Consider the following 21,673-nt stretch of genomic DNA (forward strand, 5'->3'; position numbering starts at 1 on the left):
AACAATAGGCTTAATAATAGACCAAAGTTGATTAGTTCCAACTTTTATTTCGACCAATGGCTGTACTCAAGCTTACTATACGACCGTCTTAAAACGTCTCTATTGGATATTGAATCCCTTTTCAGATGTCAATTTCCTATCAATAAAGGTTACTATTTCTTTTTTTTGCGTAGTTGCTGGTAAGATAATTTCTATTTAGTTCGCTTCTACTTTTATTGTGCTTAGTTTATTGTACTTCGTGTAAACATTAGCACCAGCATCTTTATTACCGTTTTCTAGGCATTAGCTTGTGGTCTTATATTTCAATTCATTGGTAAGTAGTAATTTTATTATGGAATTAAAATAATATAACTAAGCGCCTTGAGCACTTTGTGGATATGTGCGCTTTATAAATCTTATCTTATCTTAAGTACAATCGGAGTGTTTGTAAACATGTTTGGCTATAATAACAGTTTTATAAGTTACAGTCGGACTGTGGATGGCCAGTAAGGTGTTTAGCAGGGAACATCAGTACCTGCAATACCCACAACGTTTACTAACAGAAACTGTGGATGGCCAGTAAGGTGTTTAGCAGGGAACATCAGTACCTGCAATACCCACTACGTTTACTAACAGAAACTGTGGATGGCCAGTAAGGTGTTTAGCAGGGAACATCAGTACCTGCAATACCCACTACGTTTACTAACAGAAACTGTGGATGGCCAGTAAGGTGTTTAGCAGGGAACATCAGTACCTGCAATACCCACTACGTTTACTAACAGAAACTGTGGATGGCCAGTAAGGTGTTTAGCAGGGAACATCAGTACCTGCAATACCCACTACGTTTACTAACAGAAACTGTGGATGGCCAGTAAGGTGTTTAGCAGGGAACATCAGTACCTGCAATACCCACTACGTTTACTAACAGAAACTGTGGATGGCCAGTAAGGTGTTTAGCAGGGAACATCAGTACCTGCAATACCCACTACGTTTACTAACAGAAACAAATACAAACAGGAGGAATGAATAAAACTATAACCTTACGAAGGTTACGATTTCTACCAGAGGCTGTCGAGAAATTTGAATAGTAGCCAATATTCAACATACAAAAATATAACCAGTGGTCAAAATTCAACATTATAAAAATATGACTACTTGTCAAAAAAATTCCTGCCAAATACCTCTCTCATAGTTAGTTAGACTTGCCCAAAGTCTCTATAGTTATTGTCTTTTTGTTAAGTTATTATTATTTTTTGATTGCCCTTAACTAGATACTAGATATGTTAAAATGTTAGGAACATTATATTCTAGCCTGCGTTGGTTGGGATGTTCACTTGTTAAGCATTGGTGATCATCTTTACCATATCCGAGTATACGTGTAAGAAATTATATTTTCAGCCATGACAGAGAAATGTAAGTACATAATTGAGATAAATTTAACTATACAGGGGCAACGATGGACGTTGATGAAACTCTAAGAGCTCTACATCCATGGGGTAGATACCAGATTGTCTTACTAATCGTCAACTGTGTATTTGGAACCATGATACCTGCGCTCCACATTATGTCGCTAATTTACATAATGGATACACCTGAACACCACTGTAACCCTTACGAGGGATACAGTACATCAGATGCTATTCCAGTAAGCAAGGTCCACAGCAAGGAGATAGTGGAGTATGAGAGCTGCTTGATCTACCAAATGGATAATGGTACATTGACAAATCAGACGATAAGTTGCCCGGATGGAAACGAGTACATATTGAGTGAAGGAGAATCAACAGTCGTCAATGAGGTAAAGTAATATTACAAGTTACATAATAAATAAAGACTAAAAGTTAAAAGGTAAAGTAAAAGTTCAGGTACTATAACAAAGAGAATAATGTAACAATGTATGTAAAAAAAGTATGAGAATAAGCCAGGTCTACACTACCAAAGTTTGGCAAACAAAAAGTTTTGCACGCTAATTTAATCCTAGTCTCACCAGCAAATTTGGGAAAACTTTTCTTGTTAAACTCACAAGTTTGCTCAAGTTTTAAAACTTGCTAAAGTTTGCTAGTATAGCTTTCTGTAAACTTGTTTTATTCTACAGGTTGTGCTGACGTTTTCTCAAGTTTTAAAACTTAATGTTTTAAACTTGTGCAAATTTTCTTCTGAATATGTTTTCAGGAACGTTTCAACAGTTTTACACAAACTTTCTTTCGAAATTTCGACTTTGCTCAATTTTGCAGTTTGTTAAATGTAAAATAGGCTTTAGTCTACTAATGTAAATTCATAAAAAGCACTTTGCATTGCATTCAGGCCTATAATATAGTAAAATTTTTTCATTAAGCTTGGTTTGGTTTGTGACAAGAAACTAATGGCAAGTACGGCAATGTCTGTGTACTTCTGTGGTGTTTTGGTTGGAGCAATAGTATCGGGTATAACATCCGATTATTTTGGAAGACGGAATGTGTTTTTAACCGCAACCATTTTAATTGGTATAACTGGGATAGGTCTGATATTTACAACATCTTATTATACGTTTGTTTTCGTTTGGTTTATCACGGCCATTGAAGAACAGGTAAGGAAACTCTAAATTACGGAAACTTATAGCAACCACCCACCCATACTTCTAAAGGATTTACACTTAATTAATTATTATTTATATATGCATCTGGGTAGTCACTAGTACGCTTCCATACTAAATTGTATACTACTATACAGTAATTTTTCATTCCGTTGCAACGCGAAACTGAACGGTATTTGAAAGAATGAAGACATCACGAGTTGATAATAAAAATATATTGTAATTTTTATATCATGTTGTCATCTACCTCTGTATAACACGTCATAGTTATTAATAAAACTATTTTATTAACAGATTACGAATAGTTACACACTGTCAGTTCTTATCATCTATTTATATAATTATTGATTAGAACAGAGTTTTTTCACTGTATACCTATTATGCAATCACGACATGTCGTATACTGTAGTAAAAAAATACCTAATACATATTGCATTTATTTTTACTTTCAACATTATTTTTAGTGTGTAAATGTTCCTTCTTACGTTTTATTAATGGAAATGTTCCCGCCAGAGAAACGGACGCTTGCTGGATGTATATCAAACCTTACGTGGGGTGTTGGCGTTGCTCTTTTGCCAATGTATGCATATTTGCTAAAGGATTGGAGATATATGCACGTGGCTATCTCTGTTCCTTGCTTCGTGGCCGTGTTTCTGTGGTGGTAAGTTAATATAAATGATACAAATATAGGTTATCATTAATAATGATTTTAAAAAGTAAATTTATCTGTCTATCTATCTATTCAACAATACATTTTATTAGATATTTGAGCTTTAAGCATTAAAGCACACTTACGAATCACATTGTTTCTAAAGAACAGTACAGAAAGTGAACTAATAATAATAATGATAATAATAATTAATGCAATCATCGCTGACGTCATCCATTAAAAGCAAGATGGTAAAAGATTTAATCACAGATAGCTCTGGTCATATTTATTTATATATAAGTCAAAAAGAAGTCATGACGTCACAAAACGTATGCCACATACAGTATTATATAACACCTAAATACATTCCTTTCATTTGATTGGACGAATGTGGGGACATGGCGTGCAATAATACGCACTATTAAACGATCGTTTAATAGTACAGTACTTTTTCGTGTACGAAAAAAATATATTTTTGAGTTTGGAAAATATTTTGTTTATACTATTGCTTTTGAAATACAACAGCGCCACCTATTTTGTAATTTCGCGGCGATTTGAATGTTATGATGACTGGTTTTTCGCGATGGGAGTACATTTCTGGAGAGATATTGTACTAATTTAGATCAAAAAAGCATTTTAAAAATTAACTTTAGATCGTGTGTAGGATTTTAATTAATTAATGGGAACATCTTCAAGACGTGGAATCGTTGGAAAACCATAATTAGCCTAGATGAGTTCCAATTGTCTGTCGAAGTTTTGCCTTTCAGACAAGCTAGTACTAGGTCTGGTTTACGATGAAATCGGTCGCGCTATTTTGTATGGAGCTGAGCGAGATGCATGCTGGCGGTGTATACATTTTTTCGTTTATATAGATTCAATTGATATTTTTTTGGAACTAGATTATTTATGAGGATATTTTTTATTTGGTTTATAAATATTTATTATCAATCATTTTTTTTTTATTTCACAAGTCTCAGAGAAGGACTATGTCTTTTCAAAATGGCCATTTCTACTACGTTTAAAATATTATATTAGGGATATAATAATTTACCTCTATTTCATTATGTACTGTAATTAATATATTATATAGAGAATACGTCTATCTCTTTTATTATGCAAACATTTACGTAAAAGAGAACAATTTATATAAAAACAATAATTGTTACAATGTAGGCCTATAGCCCGTATAGCCAGCGTATCCATTTTTATACTTCTGCATACTGTGGCAGATATATCATATCCATGTCGTTAACAACTTAGGCCTACTATTCGATCACCTTACTTTTATTTCTATTTTATTTATGTCCGTACATTATGTAGGATATATTAAGTATATAATGATTATTGTAGTGTTGAGGCAAATCACGTGTATATTTATATTTCTAATGTTTTAATATCGAACGTAAAATTCATCGGCATGCATTTCTTTATTGCATAAACCTCATTGAGCTGGTATCCATTTGCAGGTATAGAACGAGCTTCGTAATTAACTGTGATTAAAAAATACGCAATAGGCGTTTGTGGCATGCCAATCTTTTCAAAAACTTAAAACTAAAAAATTCAATAAAACAATTTTAAAACGATTTTCTAAACGAACACATTACAATTGTTCATTGATACCTGTAAGATAAAATGAAAACACAAATTATTTATAAATAACGAGATAAATATTTATATTTACTGTACTTAAAAATTAATAACGAACGAGGTAACAAAAAATGTTAATAGTATATTATTAGAAATTCTAATAATACTATTAAAATGGTTTTTTACCTCGATCATTTATTAACTAAAAACATACGGTAATTAGCATTTTCATTACAAATGTATTTAGTGCGTCCCATAGAAATTAGTGCGACCAAAATAAAACGCGACCGAAAAAAACAAAATACCGGATGTTGATTTTATCGCGACCGATTTCAAGCGCGACCGATTTCAAGCACGGCCGATTTCATCTGACACCCTAGGTCTAGCCTAGGCCTGTTAGTATTAGGCTAGGCCTAGGATTGCTCTGTCATTTGTTGACATAATTAACACTAATGTTGGTGTGTTTATAAAATCCATATAAATATAACATTTAATATAATATTATTAAAAACCAAATGTTTACTGTTTTAATCAATGTGAATGAAATGCGGCCTTGGCTAGAGGAGTGCTCAGTACATTTTATTTCATTCAATTCCAAATGACAGGAATCTATTTAGTTATATAAAACAAATAATGAATGTTTTATATTCGTGTAATAGTACAAATAATGGCATTTGGTGAATATATAAATCTATAATATAGATATATAACCTTTCATCATTCACCTCATGCCATTATTTGTACTATTACACTAATACACATTCATTATTTGTATCTTAATGAATGCTGTTGAAAGCACATCACATACCCTACTATATCAAAATGAAGCATTAACGAGAGTGAGACCTATAATATATGACACATATATGGAGGTGACTAATAATCTTGAATACGACATAAACACATGATTTACTATCACATAATTATTTACGATCGTTTCAGGTTCATTTACGAATCTCCAAGATGGTTGATATCGAATGGTCGTCTAACTGAAGCAAATATCATATTTCAAAAAATTGCTAATTTCAACCAAATAGAACAGAAAGAAACCTACATCAGCAGCGAACATAATCCTAAAACATTAGGTGAAATGGAGGATTTGACTGGGACACACCAAGAAACTAAAACACAAATGACGTCATTAAGTAAACTGATGCACTGTTTTACTCGCAAAGGAAATACCCCAATTGAGAAAAAACGAAAAAACACATTTCTTGATATCTTAAAAAGTCCAAGAATGCGTAGAAGTACTTTGGTTACGTGCTACATATTGTAAGTATAACATTAATATAGGCCTAATTTTAAAAGGAAAATCAGAGGTGAAGCCGGGATATAGAAGAAAGATATGCAACTAGTGGTGATTAACATTTCAAATGCTCATCCAATAATACTTGTATCGTAGTATACCTAGTTATTGTAATCTATCAGAGCAATACACTTTACTTTCTTGTTATATTTTAGTTTCGTCAATGGTCTAAACTATGTTGGAATGTCGATAAATAGTTCAAACCTATCTGGTGATAAATACCTCAACACATTTCTAGTTTGTCTTGTTGATGTTCCAAGTGGGATCAGTGCTATATACTTATTGCAAAGGTAAATAAAACAAGGCCATATAGATGGCTGCAGTCGCGTGCTCATTAGTGTTTACCGACCGACCGACCAACCTACCAACTGACCGAAATTACTGAACATGTTTAAAAATGTTGAAATGTTTAAAAACATTTATATTTTTTTAATTCACACGTGCGTAGCCTGTCACTTTTGACGTGCTCGTATAACGTAATTTCGAGTTGAAAAGTAAGTCAAGAAAACAGAAATCGGGCAAAAAGAGTGTGCAATAACATTTAACGCCCAGTGCGCGCGCAAAAATCTGCGCACTCATGGCAATTTTGTAAACGCTTAAAATTGCCTGAAACGTACTCTTATTTCATCGAAAATAAATTTTGAAAATTTTAAGCGCGCGTACGCATGCGTTACATGGGCTACGCACGTAATTGTATTGCCATATGATGGTTTATGCCCTGAAATTTATGAGTACCAAATTTTATTTAATTGTGATTCATGGTTGTGAAGATATGATTACAAACGTGGTTTCGTTAAATCGTGCGTAGACCGCGTAACTTTTTATTGCGCACCGTGAAAACATAACCACATCGATTCCTGGCCATAAGGAATATACTGTGAAAAATTGACTTAGCTAGATTAAACTGATATCAAGATAAGGTCAGAAAGCGATAAAACGTATAGTGATACCGGACCGACAGACAGACCGACAGACCGACAGACCGACCGACCGACCGACCGACCGACATAGTGAACAATAGAGTCGCGTCCACGCGACTAAAAAGCATTATCTTCACATTCACTATTTGGTTTCTATTTCTTTCTTAACATTGAATACAATTATTATCAGGTTTTATTCGGTTTATTTTTTGAAGAAAAGAAAATTTAAAACATCCTTTAACTCATAAATCTGAATCTTTTCTTAACAATATTCAAATTAAGTTTTCTTTTTTATTTACAGAATAAATCGACGACCTATGCTCATGACTGTCCTTTTATTGGCTGCAGTGTTTTCAATTTCTTCTGCATTTATGCCGTTGGTCACTAGTAAGCTCGTAACCAATTTTCAGTACTGTACATAGGCTATAATTTTGTTCACGTTCTCCAATTCAGTCACAACGTGGCGAAGTCACTGAATTTATCAGAAATGGTAGTAATTATTAACAATAATTCTTTTATTCGGTTAGAAAGTGGAACAAATCTTTCTCCTCTAATCCTGGCATTTGCATGTTTGGGCAAATACGCAATCGGTTTGTCATTTAATTGTGTCTGGCTTTACGGGAACGAGATATTTCCAACAGAATTAAGGTAAAAAGAAGTATGAAGTTCCGGCGTTAGATGTATAACATCACAATTAGGCACTATACGCTAAAAAAAAGTATACCGATATTAATATTACGCATGCAAAGATTTAGAGGGAATTTGTGATGTCGTCATCCCAAAAAAATAATGCTAGAAATCAAATTGTATATTTGTATTTGTATTTGTATGTATATTTGACAATCTGTAATCATTAATATTTTGAATTTCAACAAAACCACCCTTTTTTATTCTTAGAAACCGAGCATTTGGAACATGTTCATTTGCAGCAAGAATTGGCTCAATTATCGCGCCTTACTTCTTGTACTTGGTAAGTATTGAGTCTAGAACTTGTTTCAATAACAGTCATTTGTCATCATAACATGCGGGTACAATGTTCATAAAGTGAAAATAATTTGACGGATTTACAGATACATCTCAATTGAGATCTGACCGCTGATACCCACATCATTTTCATTAGCCATCTACCGTACCGTTGCTTACATTTTGTACTCGCGAGACTATTGACCAGAAATTACAAAATACCTTCTGCCAACTACGTAACTAATGTACGTGAATCTATTTTATGTGTATTTCTAGAACAATTTCTATGGGGGCAGTGCGTTGTTGTTATTTGGTATATCTGCTGCAGTAGGAGGTATATTGGTCTACTTTCTACCAGAGACTCGTAATAAACCTCTTCCAGAGAACATGGAAGAAGGTGAAGACCTCCATGCAGGAAGAGAAATTGTACGGCCATAGGGTGCAATGAATCACGTCTGTCACAAGCATCTAGATAGTGAGACGTTAGACCCAATGATATCGTAACATAATTTATGGTTTCCGATTGGTTCAATGCGAAACCTTGCAATTTTAAACATTATCACAAAGATCTCTGCTTTGAATATAGATAATACTATGATCTTAAAAATTACTTCTTCCTCATCCTAATGTATTTGTATTTGGGCCGGGAAACTAAACTCCAAACTGAACAAAAAAATAATAATATTAGTTAATTGCTTTAGTGGTATATTATTTTATATTGAATAAAAACAAAAAAGTGGATCGGCATATGCTTTGAGAAATTGTTTTTTGGCCTCATTGGCGTGTCGTATGTTTTCATATCCAGGTTTTTTTTTCACATCCGCAATTTAAACTTTGCAAAAGTTTAATGGTAAAAGTTTGGCAAAACATCAATGTAATAAAAACCAAGGGGCAAAATCGCCTTGGCTTTTAATCTACTGAATATAAAACGGAATTAGATGTAAGGGCTACCCTCTAAAAGTTGAAATAAAACAATCTTACTTAATTTATGCCACTTCATGTAAGCTTAAGAACAAGCATCCTGCTACCATTTCCTGGGAATCGGTTTATATTCTTATATTTCACTTCATTGGTAAGTAGTTGCTTATTTTTAGATTTAAACGAATACAATGACAATGTTAGTGCAATTTATTTTGCTAAAACATCATTTTTTTTCTCTTTTGTGGTTAACCACCACCTTTATTCATTCAATCTTTCATACATATTTTGTTCACAATTCATTCATAAATTTCCGTTTTCTACTTTTTTCTTTATTTTCTGATTTTTACACTTTTAACCTTTATACATAGTGTTTTCATTTATATAACCATAAAAATCTACAATTCTTTTTGTACATGATATAATACATTTTAAAATACAGTAGGCCTACTACAACATCATTACAGTTACTGTCGAAGTGACGTGGCAACGTAAACCTTACAGAGGACTTGTGTAGGTGTAGGTGCCAAAATTCATCATACAAAATTAAGTTGCACATTTCTGCCAAGTACAGTAGTGCATAAAAATATCAGAAGGCGCTGTATTGGTTGAAATGAAATGTCATATTCATTAGCATTCAATTGTGGTTGTATAAGTATAACTTACTGTAGACGTATAAGACATTTGTTTGTATTGACAAACTGATCAGGGAAATTCAATTAACTATAGGACTAACGATGGACGTTGATGAAACTCTTAGAGCTCTACATCCATGGGGCAGATACCAGATTGTCTTATTAATTGTCAACTGCGTATTTGGAACCATGACACCTGCACTTCACATCTTTTCATTAATTTACATAATGGATACACCTATACACCATTGTAACCCTTACGAGGGATACAGTACATCACAGGCTATTCCAGTAAGCAAGGTCCACAGCAAAGAGATAGTGGAGTATGAGAGCTGCTTGATCTACCAAATGGATAATGGTGGTACATTGACCAATCAGACGATAAGTTGCCCGGATGGAAATGAGTACATATTGAGTGAAGGTGAATCAACAGTCGTCAATGAGGTAAAATACAAAATAAATGGTAAAGAATGTAAGTTTAAACATGCTTAACGACACGAAAGTCTGAGCATATAATACGTTTGTGATATAGCCTATATCAGTTCGTCAATTCAAGTATACAGTAACTGAAACATAAACTATGTTAAACTTATATAGAAACAAAATTGTATTAAATCAAATAAATTGAAATGTTGTCATTTAGCTTGGTTTGGTTTGTGACAAGAAATTAATGGCGAATACAGCGATGTCGGTGTACTTCTGTGGTGTTTTGGTTGGAGCAATAGTATCGGGTATAACATCCGATTATTTTGGAAGACGGAATGTGTTTTTAACCGCAACCATTTTAATTGGTATAACTGGGATAGGTCTGATATTTACAACATCTTATTATACGTTTGTTTTCGTCTGGTTTATCACGGCTATTGAAGAACAGGTAAGTAAACTCTAAAGTTGTAATTCTACATCAATCTTGTTCTTAATATGTACTTAGAATCTGGTGTATTTACATCAGCAAACATTTGACAAATATTGTTCTCAATATGTACTTAGAGTTTGGTGTATTTACATCAGCAAACAGTTGACCAATTAATATAATTACAAATCAGAAGAATTCAAATTGTTTTGATTTTATAGAGCCCCAAATTGTAACTTACTGACTTACTGCCGAGTTGGCCTGAGGCCGAGATGATGTGGGGCCAAGTTGACTTGAGGCCGAGTTGACTTTGGGCCGACTTGACATGGGTTTCCAACTTGAACACTGAATTATATTTAACAAAAAATTAAGTAGTGAAAATTCAGATTTTAACTTTAAAGGCCAATTTACACAGACGAGCGGTAACGGTAAGCGGTAAAGTTGAGCAGAAAATGCAAAAATAGAATCTATGTTATTCCTTATGACCATTTACACAGAACGCGGAGCGGACGAGTGGTTAACCGAGACGGTTTAGTGCCGTGTTGACCTGCACCCAAAGAACCCACATTTTTACGTTGTGATATTGTCTTTCTTTCTTCATTTCCCTTCACATAATTATAAACAAACATAAATAATCATAGTACAAAAAGAATGGAAAGGGGAATCTCTGAATTATAACTTATATTGTTATACAACTGTTTTATTTTGTAGTGTGTAAACGTTCCTTCTTACGTTTTGCTTATGGAAATGTTCCCGCCAGAGAAACGGACGCTTGCTGGGTGTATATCAAACCTTGCTTGGGGTATTGGCATTGCTCTCTTGTCGGTGTACGCTTACTTTCTAAGGGATTGGAGACATATGCAAATTGCTATTTCTGCTCCATGTTTTGCGGCTGTGTTTTTTTGGTGGTATGTTAATAGTCTGCTAAATGTTTTAAGTTTAAATATCATAGGAGAAATATCATTAGAAATATGCTTGTTGTAAGTTAATAAAATACCGAACTGTTTGTGATCACCGCGCCCAGCTGGCATCAGCAGCTAGTCAAGAAAGTATTTAATTAGTAGGTAATTAATCCAGGCCTCGCACGCATTGAGCAACAACAACGTACGGCCGGGGCGGACCCAGCATTTTTTAACATTCATTTTCATAACATTTAATATTAATGATTCATTTTGTATACTATTTGGAAATCAGGTTTGTTTACGAATCTCCAAGATGGATGATATCGAAAGGTCGTTTCACGGAGGCAAATATCATATTTCAAAAAATTGCCAAATTCAACAAACTAGAACAAAGGAAAACGTATATCAACAATAAACATAATGGTGAAGCGGTACGTGAAATGGAGGATTTGAATGGGAAACACGAAAAAACAAAAACACAAATGACGTCATTAAATAAACTAATGCACTGTTTTACTCGTAAAGAAAATAGGCCAATTGAGACAAAACGAAAAAACACATTTCTTGATATCTTAAAAAGTCCAAGAATGCGTAGAAGTACTTTAATTGCGTATTACATATTGTAAGTATACGTTGTAGTTGTTCATTTCCCAATCGTTATTGCAAACAATAGTGTTTGGTGAATCACAGGGAAAAGTACTCAACCCATTCTATCTAGAATGTATTAAAACCATTTAAATCAACGTACTAATCAAAGTAGATTCAAGGCATTATGCATTCAGCAAACTTAATTTTAAAACATTCACAAACAAATTCGTATTATTCTTGATTAACATTCAGGAAGGGTAAAAGTAATTTATTTTTTCTCTGTTCTTTTTAGTTTGGTCAACAGTCTATTCTTTGTTGGAATATCATTAAACAGTTCTGATTTGTTTGGTGATAAGTACCTCAACACGTTTCTAGTTTGTCTTGTTGACGTTCCAAGTGGGATTGTTTCTATATACTTATTACAAAGGTAGATATTATTGAAAGAAACGCATAACAGTTTAACGTTCTGTGTTTCATCGTGTCATTGACTCATTGTGCTTTGTTTTTTTTGTCATATCATGTTTTTTAAAGGACCAATGATGCTACATTATTGTCTCTCTATTCTCAGAATTAATAGACGGCCGCTGCTAATGATTTTCCTTTTATTGGCTGCAGTATTTTCAATTTCTTCTGCCTTCGTGCCTTTGGTCACAAGTAAGTTCACGATTTATAGTTATATTAGTAGTCTCAATACCTTGACCTAAAGTTAGAATTTGGTGTATTCACGAATTTATCATTATAAAACAATATTTTTTCTTTTAGAAAGTGGAACTAATCTTTACCCTCTTATCCTAACATTGGCATGTTTGGGCAAATACGCAATTGGTACATCGTTTAACTGTTTCTGGCTCTATGCAAATGAGATATTTCCAACGGAATTAAGGTAAGAATAATTAGTTGAGTATACATACTGCAATAGCAGTCCCCCAATGGTTGGTCCTTCTATTATGTACACAGTTTGATAGGGCAATCTGGTGTTCTTGATCTGTTAACATTATAACATCATGTATCAACTGAAGATTTACAACATGATCTGTTAACATTATAACATCATGTATCAACTGAAGATTTACAACATGATCTGTTAACATTATAACATCATGTATCAACTGAAGATTTACAACATGATCTGTTAACATTATAACATCATGTATCAACTGAAGATTTACAACATGATCTGTTAACATTATAACATCATGTATCAACTGAAGATTTACAACATGATCTGTTAACATTATAACATCATGTATCAACTGAAGATTTACAACATGATCTGTTAACATTATAACATCATGTATCAACTGAAGATTTACAACATGATCTGTTAACATTATAACATCATGTATCAACTGAAGATTTACAACATGATCTGTTAACATTATAACATCATGTATCAACTGAAGATTTACAACATGATCTGTTAACATTATAACATCATGTATCAACTGAAGATTTACAACATGATCTGTTAACATTATAACATCATGTATCAACTGAAGATTTACAACATGATCTGTTAACATTATAACATCATGTATCAACTGAAGATTTACAACATGATCTGTTAACATTATAACATCATGTATCAACTGAAGATTTACAACATGATCTGTTAACATTATAACATCATGTATCAACTGAAGATTTACAACATGATCTGTTAACATTATAACATCATGTATCAACTGAAGATTTACAACATGACAAAACATAAACAATACAAAAAGTACTATACCACGTGACGTTTGGATTTCCTAGATGCCCTACAAATTATTTCCAATTTTTAATCAGCTAAAATGTTTATGTTTTATTCTCAGAAACAGGGCATTCGGAACTTGTTCATTTGCAGCAAGAATTGGCTCAATTATCGCGCCCTACATTTTGTACTTGGTAAGTGTAGATTATCTCAATAAAATGTTTTTTTTATAACAATTTTGATTATTAATTTTTACGGATTTATGAATTTACGGGATAAAAACAACTTAAAGCTTAATGGTATTTTAATTACCTAGATTAGGCGTATGACTGCCTAACTAGATTGAAAAAAGGACAACAATACTGGAAGCTATTTTACTAACGATAATCTATTTTGTATTTGTACTTCTAGAACAATTTCTATGCTGGTAGTGCGTTGTTGTTATTTGGTATCTTTGCTGCAGTAGGAGGTATATTGGTCTATTTTCTACCAGAAACTCGTAATAAACCTCTTCCAGAAAACATGGAAGAAGGTGAAGATCTCCATGCGGGAAGAAAAATTATACGGCCATAGGGTGCAATATTCAACAGCAATTAATTCAGGTTGACTAATCAAGACCTATTATGTCTGAACATAAACTGTTGCTACAGTAAAGTTAATACTGTATTGTAAAACATCACGCACACTTGTTAATTTGCATAGCAAATGTGTCCGCTTATAAAAGGCAGCGGAGATGCGGAATCTATGTTAGTAAGTTACTGTTTTATTGGTTTACTATCAAAGAACTTTATATATCATGACCGAACAAGTGTTACAGTGTAGCGTTAACGTAGATATAATTTTATATTTTATAACCGGTACAAGCAGTGGTGTTGTTCAGCCAGCTCGCCGGTAAGCAGTGGTATTGTGTTAAGCCAGCTACAATAAAAGGAATATACCTGATGTTCGTACTGTTGAATTGTTGTGTGTCTACTGCGTTTTAGAAACAGCGACTACTGCCAAATTTTTTGCTTAAAGGCAATACATTTAACCATGATACAAGTTCCATTTGTACAATACCAAACCGTCCACCTTTAAAATGGTGCATTTAATTTAAAGGTCGATCTGTGCTCTGTGTAGCATTTTGTTCAAAAATTTGTTTAAAAATCCACCTTCATTGGAATAAATAAAATAGTAGTAAGTGTCATGTTTCTATTGAAATAGTAATACATATTACCGTTTTAATGGGTGTAAAATGGATCAGATGGGTATGTGTTGTTGAAATCGTGTTGTTGGATTTCAAATCCAGGTCAAACCAGCAATAGTTCAGTGGCCGGACGAAAACATACTGGTTTGAGTTAGTTAATATTTAGCAAAACGCCAGGCGGCAACATTTCATGGTTGCAAACACCTACCACTTCTATTGGCTTTAACTGTCACATGATACTAGCATCCATCGGTTGTCCGAAAACATTACATGATGATATCTCCCTGACCGACTCATTAGTTTACCAGCTAGGCCTACAAAACTAAGCCTAGCTAGGCTAGGCCTAAGACCGTCCACGAGAAGTTGATCGCCGCGAGCTACTTAGGTAGTGCATTGTTTCTCACTTTTTATCATAATTTACCATAAAACGTACATTTAAGACAAGGAATGACATGGTTTAATGTTTTTAAAGTGATATATGTATTATTTTCCAAAAAACGTCCAAAATTGCAGGGAAGGGGTCTTTAAAGCTTTGGCTTAGTAATGCGTCCTGCTCACACAATTGTATTTATTAATTTATGTTTCTGTATTATATTGTATTGTATTGTGTTAAACAATAAACTTGAAACTTGACATTAATTTAATATGCTATAGCCTAGTCCATATTTGATTACAATAAGTTAAAATAACGACTGATTAACTGCTTTACTCTTGACGATACTACTTCCATCGTGTCCTCCATAATTAAAATACACAGCTGAATGTACGTTTCAGACAGGACGCTATTTCTTCTCACTACCGTTCTCAAATTTAACGCTACGGTGAGTCTCAAATTTCTGCGCATGCGTGGATCACATTTCGGTTCAAATTACCGTACTGAACTCCGTACTACAACGAAAGCTCGCTATTATGTTAGACGCTGCGGTACTTGACAAGTGTATTTTCAGCAGCCAGTGAAAGAGTGGTATTGATAAACAGATATCAGAGGTACGGTACGTATCTAATTATTACCTGGTGAATTTAACTATAGAGAACACGTGAAAACAATGGACGTTGACGATACCCTAAGAGCTCTACATCCATGGGGCAGATACCAGATTGTCTTACTAACTATCAACTGTGTATTTGGAACCATGACACCTGCATTACATGTATTTTCGTTAATTTACATAACGGATACACCTGTACACCAATGTAAACCTTACGAGGGATACAGTATATCAGATGCTATTCCAGTAAGCAAGGTCCACAGCAAGGAGATAGTGGAGTATGAGAGCTGCTTGATCTACCAAATGGATAATGGTACATTGACAAATCAGACGATAAGTTGCCCGGATGGAAATGAGTACATATTGAGTGAAGGTGAATCAACAGTCGTCAATGAGGTAAAGTATTTACAATTTACGTAATAAATAAGGAGAAAACAAGTAAAAAAGTAATCTAAAAGTTCCGGTACAATGGGGTAGAGAATAATTAAATAATGACATAACTTATACAAAGTATGATAATACGCCTGGTGTACACTAGCAAAGCTTGGAAAAAAAAGTTCCAAGTTATGCTAGTGTCTACACCAACAAATTATTCTTGCCAAGTTTCCTAATTTACTAAACTTATTTATTTCTTCTACAGAGTGACAAAGTTTGTCAACTTGTCTACATAAACAAATTTTGGAAAATGTTTCTTGCCAAACTCCGAGTTTGCTCAAGTTTTAAAACTTGCTAAAGCTAGCTTCTGTAAACTTGTTGTCTTCTGCAGGTTGTGCTCAAGTTTTAACAATTAATAGGTTAAACTTGTGCAAAAGTTTTTTCAGGAACGTTTCAACTGTTTTACACTAGCAAACTTTCTTTAAATTTAGACTTTGCTAAATTTTGTAGTTTGTTAAATGTAAAATACGCTTTAGTCTACTAAATAGAAATATAGAAAGCACGTGCATTGCATTAAGACCTATACCAAAGTAATAGGCCTATAGTAATTTTTTGTTCATTAAGCTTGGTTTGGTTTGTGACAAGAAACTTATGGCAAGTACGGCAATGTCGGTGTACTTCTGTGGTGTTTTGGTTGGAGCGATAGTATCGGGTATAACATCCGATTATTTTGGAAGACGGAATGTGTTTTTAACAGCAATCATTTTAATTGGTATAACTGGGATAGGTCTGATATTTACAACATCTTATTATACGTTTGTTTCCGTCTGGTTTATCACGGCTATTGAAGAACAGGCAAGTAAACACTAATATCTGAATCATATTTCTGAGAAGCATTAAGCCTGCGTGCTTACTAATGAAAAAGCGCCATAAGCGAGTGCGTTATAACATTAAAATGCATCGTTACAATAAGATACAAACAGTTACATAACGATATACACTTCTCTGGTTAACTGAAAATTTATTAAAACCTGTCTTTTCTACTAAAACAAAATCTGATAACTGCGTTGTGGTATTTTATTTTGTAGTGTATAACTGTTTCTTCTTACGTGCTGCTGTTAGAAATGTTTCCGCCAGAGAAACGAACGCTTGCTGGGTGTATATCAAACCTTGCGTGGGGTATTGGCGTAGTTCTTTTGTCGATTTACGCTTACTTTCTAAGGGATTGGAGACATATGCACGTGGCTATTTCTGCTCCTTGCTTTGCGGCTGTGTTTCTGTGGTGGTAAGTTAATACCTAACCTATATTATACTAATAACTGTTAGATCTAAATACACATCAGATATTAATTAGAACTATGTTTTGTTGTAGGTTTAAAGTTAATATAAGTATTCTATTAACCAAAGAGAGATAGAAAAAGTTATTACATGTAGTTTCAAAATAGGCAGTCATATAATACTATTATAAAACATAACATAACAAAATGTCCATTTTAGATACAGGGTAGGCCTATAGACTGCTGGTAAATCTTCTATATATTAGCATTTTGTTGTTTAATCATAAGATGCCTAACTAATAAATAATGCACTAATTGCAGGTTTGTTTACGAATCTCCAAGATGGCTGATATCGAAAGGTCGTTTAACTGAGGCAAACATCATATTTAAAAAAATTGCCAAATTCAACAAACTAGAACAAAGGGAAACGTATATCAACAATGACGGTGAAGCGGTACGTGAAATGGAGGATTTAAGTGGGACACCTGAAGAAACAAAAACACAAATGACGTCATTAAATAAACTGATGCACTATTTTACTCGCAAAGAAAATCTCCCAATTGAGAAAAAACGAAAAAACATATTTCTTGATGTATTTAAAAGTTCAAGAATGCGTAGAAGTACTTTGGTTATCTACTATATATTGTAAGTACGTTACGCAGGCCTAATCATAAGCAGTTTTTATTGTTCTTCTACACTTTTTACGAATTATTGAAAATACAACATATTTTTAAAAAGGTAATAAAAACATTCCAAAGATATAAAAGCTACTAAAAATAAGCAAACATGGCAATATCAATTTTTCTTTTAGTTTGGTCAATAGTCTATTCTATTTTGGAATATCATTAAACAGTTCTGATTTATTCGGTGATAAGTACGTCAACACATTCCTAGTTTGTCTTGTTGATGTTCCAAATGGGATTGTTTCTATATACTTAATGCAAAGGTAAATATTAAGGAAACGCATTTTTTAAAACGCATTATTAAAATACATGCATTATCTATCTATATTAACGCAAATAATTATTAATAATGGTCAAACAAATCTGACCCAAAATAATTTTTTGCAGATTTAATAGACGGCCGCTGATCATGGGTTTCCTTTTATTAGCTGCAGTATTTTCAATTTCTTTAGCATTCATACCTCAGGTCACAAGTAAGTACATGAGCTATGCAAACTGATGATAGTTATACTGCGCATACTCACACGCACACACACTGCGCATACTCACACTCTAAGCTGAATTTGAATATCTTGGCCTAAAGTCAAATGTGTTATATTCATTTTCACAAATAACAATAATTCTTCTTTATTTTTTTAGAAAGTGGAACCAATCTTTACCCTCTTATCCTGACATTTGCATGTTTGGGCAAATACGCAATTGGTACATCGTTTAATTCTGTCTGGCTCTATGCAAATGAGATATTTCCAACAGAATTAAGGTAAAGAGAAGTATAAAGTTTAGGGGTTGAATACATACATATAAATAAGAAATACCATACTGGTACCTGAAATTTTACTGCTCAGTTTTAGAAGGAAATTTGTATCATTTACTATGAACAAAAAACAAAAAATGTCGTGCCAAAAATAAATTGAAATCATAAATAAATGTTAGAAATTAAAATGAAATACCACGTATTTCGACAATACTTTAATTCAATCATTTAAAGATGTATTGTCAAAAACCCATTAGCTGGCAGCCAATTTGACTTTGAATGTTTGTTTCGATCCAATATTTGGTCAAATTGAATAACTATTAGGTGACATTAAAATGGCATATTAAAAAAAAAGTTTCAGCGGGACAATACATCTTTAATAATTCAAAGCACTCTTTTGTTTGTATTATTAGAAACACAGGACTGGGTACGTGTTCATTTGCAGCAAGGATTGGATCCATTATTGCGCCGTACATTTTGTACTTGGTAAATAGTATTTTTAGTTTTAAATAAATGTTATATAGATTTTAAAACTTGTATATTACATGACTGAAATATAATTACTTTACTGAGTTATGGAAACAGAAATAAAGGAACTCTACACCTCAGTGATATAATGGAAACCAATGAACTAACTAAACAAATTTGTGATATAAACAATTTGATACTGTTGTCATCTATTACAGTCTCACAAGATTATTGAAGAAAAAAAATATGATTACGTTTTGGTTAAAAATGATTGGTGACAAATATTCCTACGTTCTAGCAACTATTTTACTAACGATAATCTGTTTTGTTTATACTTCTAGAACAATTTTTATGGCGGTAGTGCGTTGTTGTTATTTGGTATCTTTGCTGCAGTAGGAGGTATATTGGTCTACTTTCTACCGGAAACTCGTAATAAACCTCTTCCAGAGACCATGAAAGAAGGTGAAGATCTCCACGCTGGAAGAGAAATTATACGGCCATAGGGTGCATTATTTAATTTAATATTCCACTGAGTTTTCATATATTTAGCCAAAGTTGACTATAGTAATCACGACAGAAAATGTCAAAAAACGTATTCATTATAAACGTTCGATTAATAATACATTACAAAAGCTTTTCGCAATACTAGTCTTATTATTAGGTATATTGAAATAGTAATAAATATTACTCATGGGGCATTTTCTATTAATGAAAAAATGCTTAAGGTATATATATATCGATATCAATCTATATTGTATCGACAAGCTTTGGAAATTATATCATTAAAATATGACTTTTGCGAGAGATACTATAATCGGACCAGATATATTGAGTGGGTGAACCATTTTCTTGGTAACCTTTATTTAAAAGAAACCACATGAAACGAATGCTTTTGCCTGCTGGGCTAGGATTGATGCTGGATCATATTCGTGAATTGTGTCGTTTGACAATTATTCAAGTTTGTTATTGAGTAAAAACAAATATAATTAACTTACCACTATAGTTTCGAGCTTCTTTAAAACAAAACAATATATGAATCTTTATATTCCAAAGATAAGCTGATTCTACCAGCTCCAACCATGGAGGTTTATTTTTATACCTCCATGCTCCAACTGTTAACATACACGCATGCTTAAAGCAATCAATCGTTCGCTGGTCTGATAAGCAATTCAACAAGTACAGCATTCTACACTTTGTTATCTAAATAGCCTATGCATCTGTGCCTACGTTGTTACGTGGTCATTACGTTTCAGTCGGTGGAAATGTACATATTAATTTAAAACATTAAAACAAATATCAATAACAAAAACACTGATATATTTTCTTTAAATATTATATTTGTAATTTATTCAAACCAGTTGGCCTGCCATGTTTGTTTTGTTGCTATATTTATCATCTTGTCTTGAATTTTATACCCAGGAAACCGGATATCATGTATGTTGTATGTATGTATGTGTAAATAAAGAATCTTGAATCTTGAATATTGCCATTGGTTAATTATTATATCTTGCTTCTATTCCTGCATTGATATACAGTATTTGAGTTACTTGCTATACCTGGTTTACTCCTACATTGGTATATTTGGGTTATTTGCTATACCTGGTTTACTCCTACATTGGTATATTTGGGTTACTTGCTATACCTGGTTTACTCCTACATTGGTATATTTGAGTTACTTGCTATACCTGGTTTACTCCTACATTGGTATATTTGGGTTACTTGCTATACCTGGGTTACTCCTACATTGGTATATTTGAGTTACTTGCTATACCTGGTTTACTCCTACATTGGTATATTTGGGTTACTTGCTATACCTGGTTTACTCCTACATTGGTATATTTGAGTTACTTGCTATACCTGGTTTACTCCTACATTGGTATATTTGGGTTACTTGCTATACCTGGTTTACTCCTACATTGGTATATTTGGGTTACTTGCTATACCTGGTTTACTCCTACATTGGTATATTTGGGTTACTTGCTATACCTGGTTTACTCCAACATTGGTATATTTGAGTTACTTGCTATACCTGATTTACTCCTACATTGGTATATTTGGGTTACTTGCTATACCTGGTTTACTCCAACATTGGTATATTTGAGTTACTTGCTATACCTGGTTTACTCCTACATTGGTATATTTGGGTTACTTGCTATACCTGGTTTACTCCTACATTGGTATATTTGAGTTACTTGCTATACCTGGTTTACTCCTACATTGGTATATTTGGGTTACTTGCTATACCTGGTTTACTCCTACATTGGTATATTTGGGTTACTTGCTATACCTGATTTACTCCTACATTGGTATATTTGGGTTACTTGCTATACCTGGTTTACTCCTACATTGGTATATTTGGGTTACTTGCTATACCTG

The 21,673-nt window shown here is 33.2% G+C and overlaps 3 protein-coding genes across 3 annotated transcripts; all 3 read left to right on the forward strand.

Moving 5' to 3' along the window:
* The first annotated feature begins 218 nt into the window (after positions 1 to 218).
* On the forward strand, positions 219 to 8,691 carry LOC140049348 (organic cation transporter protein-like). Its single transcript, XM_072094219.1, has 10 exons — positions 219 to 313; positions 1,428 to 1,774; positions 2,312 to 2,542; positions 3,013 to 3,209; positions 5,727 to 6,056; positions 6,246 to 6,380; positions 7,312 to 7,397; positions 7,538 to 7,658; positions 7,908 to 7,980; positions 8,250 to 8,691. Exons 2-10 carry the CDS (start codon positions 1,436 to 1,438, stop codon positions 8,409 to 8,411), a joined length of 1,674 nt encoding a protein of 557 aa, XP_071950320.1. The 5' UTR covers positions 219 to 313; positions 1,428 to 1,435; the 3' UTR covers positions 8,412 to 8,691.
* A 293-nt stretch (positions 8,692 to 8,984) lies between these two features.
* LOC140049347 (organic cation transporter protein-like) lies at positions 8,985 to 15,345 on the forward strand. Its single transcript, XM_072094218.1, has 10 exons — positions 8,985 to 9,045; positions 9,621 to 9,970; positions 10,170 to 10,400; positions 11,091 to 11,287; positions 11,574 to 11,903; positions 12,162 to 12,296; positions 12,438 to 12,523; positions 12,632 to 12,752; positions 13,687 to 13,759; positions 13,977 to 15,345. The coding sequence occupies exons 2-10, from the start codon at positions 9,629 to 9,631 to the stop codon at positions 14,136 to 14,138; spliced, it is 1,677 nt and encodes a 558-aa protein (XP_071950319.1). The 5' UTR covers positions 8,985 to 9,045; positions 9,621 to 9,628; the 3' UTR covers positions 14,139 to 15,345.
* Positions 15,346 to 15,673: 328 nt separating this feature from the next.
* On the forward strand, positions 15,674 to 20,728 carry LOC140048961 (organic cation transporter protein-like). The gene is made up of 9 exons (XM_072093765.1): positions 15,674 to 16,136; positions 16,740 to 16,970; positions 17,204 to 17,400; positions 17,714 to 18,037; positions 18,204 to 18,338; positions 18,463 to 18,548; positions 18,715 to 18,835; positions 19,243 to 19,315; positions 19,639 to 20,728. Exons 1-9 carry the CDS (start codon positions 15,798 to 15,800, stop codon positions 19,798 to 19,800), a joined length of 1,668 nt encoding a protein of 555 aa, XP_071949866.1. The 5' UTR covers positions 15,674 to 15,797; the 3' UTR covers positions 19,801 to 20,728.
* The last annotated feature ends 945 nt before the right edge of the window (positions 20,729 to 21,673 follow it).

This window comes from Antedon mediterranea, chromosome 5 (genome assembly GCF_964355755.1).
Source record: "Antedon mediterranea chromosome 5, ecAntMedi1.1, whole genome shotgun sequence".
Lineage (NCBI taxonomy): Eukaryota > Metazoa > Echinodermata > Crinoidea > Comatulida > Antedonidae > Antedon > Antedon mediterranea.